This window comes from Chenopodium quinoa, unplaced genomic scaffold (genome assembly GCF_001683475.1).
Source record: "Chenopodium quinoa cultivar QQ74 unplaced genomic scaffold, ASM168347v1, whole genome shotgun sequence".
NCBI lineage: Eukaryota > Viridiplantae > Streptophyta > Magnoliopsida > Caryophyllales > Amaranthaceae > Chenopodium > Chenopodium quinoa.
This window is the reverse complement of record NW_018745448.1, coordinates 4,374,404-4,382,482: the sequence shown is the minus strand read 5'-3', so window position 1 is coordinate 4,382,482 and position 8,079 is coordinate 4,374,404. Positions and strand designations below refer to the sequence as shown.

The 8,079-nt window shown below is 30.0% G+C and overlaps 1 protein-coding gene across 1 annotated transcript; it reads left to right on the top strand.

Annotated features, from left to right (window-relative positions):
- Positions 1-3,473: 3,473 nt before the first annotated feature.
- LOC110713625 (protein TWIN SISTER of FT-like) lies at positions 3,474-7,854 on the top strand. Its single transcript, XM_021892080.1, has 4 exons — positions 3,474-3,680; positions 3,820-3,881; positions 4,145-4,185; positions 7,631-7,854. Exons 1-4 carry the CDS (start codon positions 3,474-3,476, stop codon positions 7,852-7,854), a joined length of 534 nt encoding a protein of 177 aa, XP_021747772.1.
- The last annotated feature ends 225 nt before the right edge of the window (positions 7,855-8,079 follow it).

The following is an 8,079-nucleotide window of genomic DNA, read 5'->3' as shown; positions in this document are numbered from 1 at the left end:
TGTAAAAAGGGTTGGAAATAAATTTGGTATATGTATTTAGCAAAATAAAAAAGGATGACACACTAATTCAAAATTTGAAATGCAATGGGAAAAATAAATTTAAAAACACAAAAAAAAAAAAAAAAAAAATTAAATTATGATTTTTAAAGAGTTTGTCGAAAAAAAATTAGATATTTTAGTCTAAATGTCGCCAGATTTTATTGTTTTTACCAAATTGTCGTATATGGTTAGCTTTTTTAACTAAATTATCGTCGGAGTAAGTTTTTTTTACCAAATTGTTGTTGGAGTATGTTTTTTTTACCTATCTGGTCAATTGGCCTAATATATAGTATATATATATTTAATTACCAATAGGTAAAAGTTATGAATATTTGATATTAAAATAGTATTAATCAATAAAATTATAAAAAAAACCACTATCTCATGTGACTATATTTTTCTTAGTTATAAATCATCTTGGCCAAAGTAAAGAAAATAAATAGTATAGAGTATAAAAGTCAAAATTTTCCAAGTATAAAAATAGTAATTTCTTTAATTTAGAAAATAATTGTAATGTAACCATCATAAAAGAAAGGAAAAAGATACATCCAGCCCTAAGGACTGCATATAAGAAATTAAAAATGGAAAGAAAAGACAATAAATAAACATTTATTTCACCAATTTACTTGTAAATTTTTAATAAATTTTCAACTTAATAGTAAAAAAGGAAGTATATTAAATGCTTATATGCAGCCCTATTACTAAACATGGGCACGGGCCGTGCCGGCATGCGAGCGGCACGGGCCCGGCACGACTCCGGCACAGCCCGGCACGACACGGTCGCCGGCACGGCACGGCGGCCCACCTATGGGCCGTGGGCCGTGCCGTGAACACTTTTTTGGAAATCGGCACGGGCACGACACGTAGCACGGTGGCCGGTACGTGGGCCGGGACGCTGGCACGACCCGCCGGCACGGCACGGCACGGCACGAGCCCGCCATATAATAAAATAATTTAATTATTTTGTATTATTAAATTATCGTACATTTTTACCGGCTACCGTCATTATAATAAAATAAGTTATTCTTCAATTTTTTGTGTGTTTGGATTATCGCACTTGTATTTTTTTTTATTATATGCATTGTTGTTTTTTGCTAAATTAATAAAATTATTTTTATTTATTTTTATAAACTTAAACATAATTATTAATTAGATAAATAATTTATATAACCTAAATTAAAATAAAGTTGTTTAAAAAATGTAAACAAATTATATTAACATTAACATAAACATAAATTAATCACATATATTAAGTTGTACTAAAAAAATATATATCGTTTAATTCGTTTTTTTTTCATTTATTAAAAAAAAAAATTAAAAAGGGTGGCACGATTTGGCCCGCGGCCCGGCAAGGCACGTGGGCCGTGCCGTGCCGTGGGTTGGGGTGTGCCAATTTCAGGCACGGCACGGCACGGCACGGCCCCCACCGCGGCACGGCCAGGCACGGCTCGCGGCGGCACGGCACGGCCCGTTGCCCATGTTTACCTATTATCCTAAAAGAAAACACCTGAAATAACAAACTTATGGTTTGTTTGGCATTGTTGTGGTTTTTTGTTTTTTAAAAGTATATGATATATGTCCCATAAATCCATAATGAATCAAAAATTATTTAAATTTATTAAAATCATGATAATTTTGAAAACTGACAGCAAAAAATTGGGAACACTTTATTCTTGTTTCTTGTTTTTGGTTTTTAAAAAAATAGGAAATTGAAAACAAAAAATGATGCCAAACAAGCCCTTAAATTTCGGAAAGTATTAAATTAATGTTTAGTTACTACTTTTTTTTTTGAACAATTTTTTTTTTTTAAAAATAAAGGTTTAAATTGTCCCAAGAAAGAGAAAAGGGTTAACTGAAATCACACATAGGCACATAGCTTTAGGAGGGATATAAACTCTTTAACCCATGACACATATATATACGTTAAAATTGGAAAGAACTCGTTAAAATTATGAACAAGAATCTTTATATTGTTATCCACTGTTATTTCTGGCAATAAGCTAAGGGATAAACCTCATAGGTGGACTTATTTTGAAGTGAGGGACCATTAAGATAAAGATAATCCCCCATTCTTAAATATATCACTTCTTTACATTACACCATTTACATATAATTGGCCATCATCTTCTATTCTTCTATACTTCTTTTGAGTAATTTTATTGTATGCAAATTTTGATATTTGTACTACTTCCTCTATTTTTTAGGGCTATATTTATTAATTTTCTTAATCTTATATACTCCCTCCATTTTTAAATACTTGTTCCACTTTATCTTTTCGGCCGTTTTTAAATACTTACTCCATTTCCTTTTTTGGAAAGATTTTACAATATTTAATTCATTTCTCACACTTAGTGGACCCAACAAAATACTCTCTCTCCTCATATTCTTCCATTACTTTTGCTTTTTATAATTGTTTATTTTCTCAACTATCCCACTATATCCATATTTTATTACTTTCTCTAATTTCTCCTAAAACTCCGTGCATGGAGAAATTGAGCAAGTATTTAAAAATGGAGGGAGTACTTGTACAAAAGTCAGTGGCCTCAAGCATTTCATTCACTCTCGTTTAATGCATACACCTATGAATATTAACGTACTAATTTAGTTAGCTAGGTATGATTTAGAAAAATGAAAGTATTATACTTTCTTCTTTTTTAGTTGAAATATTTTAATTTTTAATATCAGTTATAAACTTTACTTTGACTAACATTTATGATTTATAACTATGATAAAACACATTCATATAAAATCTTGTTTGAATCATCTCAATATAAAAATTATAAAATTTTTAAACTTTAGATGTTGATTAGCAGAAAAATTATTAGCCATTACTATTGTGTGTGTTAACAACTGTGATTTTTTTTTTTAAAAAAAAAGAAAGAAAAAGAAAAAAAAAAAAAGCATGCCAACTAAAAAAGAATGGAGAATATATATACCAATAATTAATACAAAAATAAATCTTATAAGTATGAAGACAAATTTAATAAATTAAACAAGATCCCAGTTTCTCCCCCCCCCCCCTAATATATTGGTGAGTACATTGGGTAAAATTTTTGCTTCTAAACCCAAGTTTCCAAATAATCAAGCTTTCAGGAACGGAGTGATTATTTTTTTTTTTTTTTTTTATATAATTGTTATTTGTCTACAATTTAAATAAAAAAAACTTATTATTAAGTCAAAGCAAAACTTTGAAGGGAAAAAGAAGTTTACATGTGAAGAAAAGTTATAGTAACATCATTAAATGTGGCGAATTATTTCAATAACGCGGAGAATAAATTTGATACTTACACAAACCCTATAAAAAGGCATAAATAATTTTTAAAACATCAAAGTGCACACGTCGGTAGCATAGGTGAACTCAAAAAGTGTAAGAAACAGTTAGTGTGGTCTTTTACTTTTAACCTTTTCATCATCATCATTATTTGTATATGTCAATGCCTAGAAGTGGAACAGATTCACTTGTTCTTGGAGAAGTAATCGGAGATGTTTTAGATCCCTTTATTAGGTTTGCAACTCTTAGAGTTTTTTACGAAAATAGAGAAGTTATCAATGCTTCTGAACTTAGACCCTCTCAAACTATCAATCCACCAAGAATTGAAATTCAGGGTAACGATCCTATGGCAAACTATCACTATACATTGGTAATTTCATCCAAATTATATCTATCTTTATTTCATTAACTTGGTATTTATATACATATATTCCTTAGTATAAAATGTGATCAATTTTATGTTGCGCAGTCCATAATATTTGCAATTTTCTTATCTCAAAACTATGAAGGTTATGGTAGATCCTGATGCTCCAAGCCCTGGTAATCCGACCGAAAGAGAATACTTGCATTGGTAAGTTATTACAAAAATATTTTGAATTGATTATCGTAGTGTCTATCATGCTACCGAGAGTATCCAAAACGGTGATCCTAGTAGTTGTGCAGCCTCGTGCTCAATCCAAGATCCGACCACTAGTCTAGCTATTTACGTTTGTGCATGCATGAAGGTTCTACATCGATCCGGGATTACCATTTTGGGTTATCATCAATGGTGCATTATTGATGCACGATACCGCGAGTTGGGATTAAAATTGTTGTTGGTTCATTGTTATTCAGGTTGGTGACTAACATCCCGGCAACAGGAAACATCAGTTATGGTAAGTGATTAATTTTATGCAGAATTTCTAAATGCATAAGTCCATAGGGCACATTGGTGCGAATGCAATTGTGCTAAGCTGTTAACTTTTCGGTCTGTAGAATTCAAAATTTTCAAGAACATAGAGAAATAGAAGATTATGTATGTATGACACATAGAAAAAAAAAAAATACTGATTGGCAATCCACAAAGACATCATAATTTTTTTAAAAACAACAACAACAAAAAAGATAATAATATAACAACAACAACAAAGATGATGATAACAACAACAACAACAAAATAATAATAATTATTATTATTATTATAATAAAATAATAATTTGTTTAAAAATAATATAATAATAATAAGAATATTATTATTATTATTATTATTATTATTATTATTATTATTATTATTATTATTATTATTATTATTATTATTATTATTATTTCATCCATTCATTAAATCTGATTGAATTCTCAATTGATTTATATTCAATAACCAAGATTATATTTTATTCATCGATCTTATACAAATTATATTCAGTAAAACAAGTTAAGTTCATTAGAAATAAATTTTGTATAATAAGTGAGACCTTATTTGCTTAACATTCTTTTTGCTAAGATGCAATAATATAAATTGAACTCAAATTATTCTTACTTAAATTTAATAATTTTTTAAAAATTGATATAATATCTACTAATTATAATTTAATTTTGCTAAATTTCTACTGTATTTATTCTTTGAAATTACTAATTTTTACTAATTAAAAATTCTTTTACTAACTGAAATTATTTTCACTAAACTGAACTTATTTTTACTAAACATAGTTTATTATTACTAAACTGAAATTATCTTCAATAACTTAAGTAAATTTTACTTAATATTATTTTAATAAGGTGAAGAGATCAGAGGCCTAAAAGAGAAAAAATGTTGAAGAATCAGTAAAAAAAAAATTATTTGTAAAAATAATTTCATTTTAATGAAAATAATTTGATTTATGCTAATATTATTAAATTTCATTAAAATAAATTTGTGAATAGATAAATTATATTAAAGATTGAATTAAATTTCCCTTAAAAAATATTTATTTTAAATAATTTTAGGTCCTATTTACTTCACCTTTTTTAGCTAAACTTGGAATTATTTTTACTAAATTAAATTATTTTTGCTGAATTTTATTTATTTTTACTGAACTTCCTACATATATTTCTTCATTGAAGTTACTAAATTTCGCTGAACTAAAATAAAGTTTACTAAACAAAATTTATTTTTATTGAATTGAAATTATTTTACTAAATATTTTTTTTAAGGTAAAGTGAACACAGAGCTTAGTTCATTAAATAAAATTTTAACTTCGATGAAAGAACATGTCTCAAGGGAACAAACCATGAAAATTTTAAGTTTAAAAAATTATCTTTCTACTTTCCATTTAGGCCTTTATGTGTGTCCCTTATTAAATATCATCATTTTTTAAATTACAAATTTTTGTATGTGACTGGCTACATGGTGTGACAAGGGTTACTTGTATTATGAGGTTACTTGTAGGGTGTTACTGGTTTTGGTCAGGGTGTTACTTGTTACTTGTATTTTGGGGTTACTTGTATGGTCTTACTGGTTTTGGTCAGGTATTTCTAATATAATATAGGGGTTTGATCTGGGGTTATTTGTAGGGGTTACTCAGAATACAAGTAACACCTACAGTAACCCATACAAGTAACCCCAAAATACAAGTAACAACTACAAGTAACACATGGTGCTGCAAGGGTTACTTGTAAGGTGTTACTAGTTCTAGTCAGGGTGTTACTTGTATAGTGTATTCTGGGGTTACTATTGTATGGTCTTACTGATTTTGGTTAGGTGTTACTGGTTTGGCATGTGGGTTTGGTGTGGGGTTACTAGTAGGGGTTGGTATGGTCTTACTGGTTCTGGTTAGGTGTTACTTGTATTTTGAGTAACCCCAACAAGTAATCCATACAAGCAAGTAATCCATACAAGTAACCCCAAAATACAAGTAACACCTATAAGTAACCTTTGACAAAACTAATAACACCCTACAAATAACCTCTGCCACACCATATGACCTGCTACACTGAAAAACCTTGAGTTTTAAATTTATTTCTTTCATGGCAAACAAGAATCTGTCGATTTATTTCCCTTAATAAGCAACAATATAGTTCCAATTGTGCAATTTAAACTATACTAATTAGTAGGAAAATTTGTGTGGAAGGGACTTACATGTTCAATATTTTGTTTGAAAGGACCTTGTATGCTGAAAGTTGTCTAAAAGGACCTTATAAGTATGTTTTGTTGTTTGGAAGGACCTTGACATCGGAATTCGGCATTTGACTTTGATTCTCCGGCATTGACTCCCCACGTGCATGTCACATGGCATTAAAAAAAATTACCCTCTCCCTTTTTTCCCCTTAACATTGGAATCCGGCGTTTGACTTTGCTAGTGTTTTGAAGGCTAGGGTTGGAGGGAAAAGGGGAAAAAAAGGGAGAAGGTAATTTTTTTAATGTCACGTGACATGCACGTGGGGGGTTAATACCGGAGAATCAAAGTTAAACGCCGGATTTCGATGTCAAGGTCCTTATAAACAACAAAACATACTTATAAGGTCCTTTTAGACAACTTTCAACATAAAAGGTCCTTACTGACAAAATAGTGAATATATTAGTCACTTTCACACAAATTTTTCTTTGTCCATATTACCCGGTTAATCAGATGCTATATTTTAATTATCTCTGGTTTTTTTTTGATCGATCAGTTGGAGAAAGAAGGATTTTTTTTTTCCAACTAATGTGAGGCACCTTTGGATTGTTTAAACCTTGTTTATTTACTCCGTATTGCCATAAATGTGAAGGTCTGATCTCCAATCACTCAAATTAGGTCATTGGGTTGTTTCAATATCCCTTAAAAAGTTTCAGGACTATCCCCATTGTGATCTCATGATCACTTTCGAGATTTTAAGCCATGTATTTAGCTGATTAAAACCATTTGACAAAAAATGATACTATTTTTGTAGATTTTAGCTAGGTATGAGATATGATTTTGACATAGATAAAACCTAGTTACCCATATATACCTAGTGTTTACTTAAGACGATTTCTGTTGTGAAATCCAAACATTTAACTCCCAATTAAGGTATGAAAAGAAACCTTATGGGAAAAGATGGGTAGGACTCATACCAAATCTCTAGTTATCAATTAAAACAAAAATTCTCTCGAACAACCATCGAATAAAAAATAAAGTATTAGTAATCAATTTCTAATCTCATACCACTCTGAATTCAGTTTTGATTTTAAAACCTAGCCATTTTGTAAACAGAAGGGTGTAACGTGGTTACATTGATCATATATGGATTTGCTAATATTGTCATTACATGCACATTATGCTAGTTCCTCTTCCTCATATTATATATATATATGATTTATCTTGAAGGTATACTATATTCATGCAGGGCAAGAAATCGTTTCTTACGAAAGCCCAAGACCTTCATTGGGAATACATAGATTTGTATTTGTGGTATTTCGTCATTATGAAACCAAAACAATCAGTAATCCTGGGTGGCGTCAAAACTTCTTCACCAGAGAATTTGCTCAACGTTATGAACTTCGTATGCCGATTTCGGCCATGTATTTCACATGTCAAAGAGAGAGTAATTATAGAGTTAGAAGACGTTAGATGCTTTCCTTTCCACTCTATGAATTAACGGAAGAACAGGTAGCACAAATTATGCATCAATTCTACGAATTTGAAGACTTGGCGATACTTGGTTGTTAATTAGCTCTTTTAAAAGACCATACTTTTGGTCCTTAATGTAGCGAACTAGCTATATTCATCAATAATTATTGCCTTTTGGTTTGGTTCCAAGGGCCTTTAAATAATTATTGCTTTTTGGTTTAGTTC

Coding starts and splice junctions, on each gene's coding strand:
- LOC110713625 (XM_021892080.1), top strand. CDS start 3,474: ATGCCTAGAAGTGGAACAGATTCACTTGTTCTTGGAGAAGTAATCGGA. Junction 3,681..3,819: donor CAAACTATCACTATACATTG/GTAATTTCATCC, acceptor AAAACTATGAAG/GTTATGGTAGATCCTGATGC. Junction 4,186..7,630: donor AACAGGAAACATCAGTTATG/GTAAGTGATTAA, acceptor ATATTCATGCAG/GGCAAGAAATCGTTTCTTAC.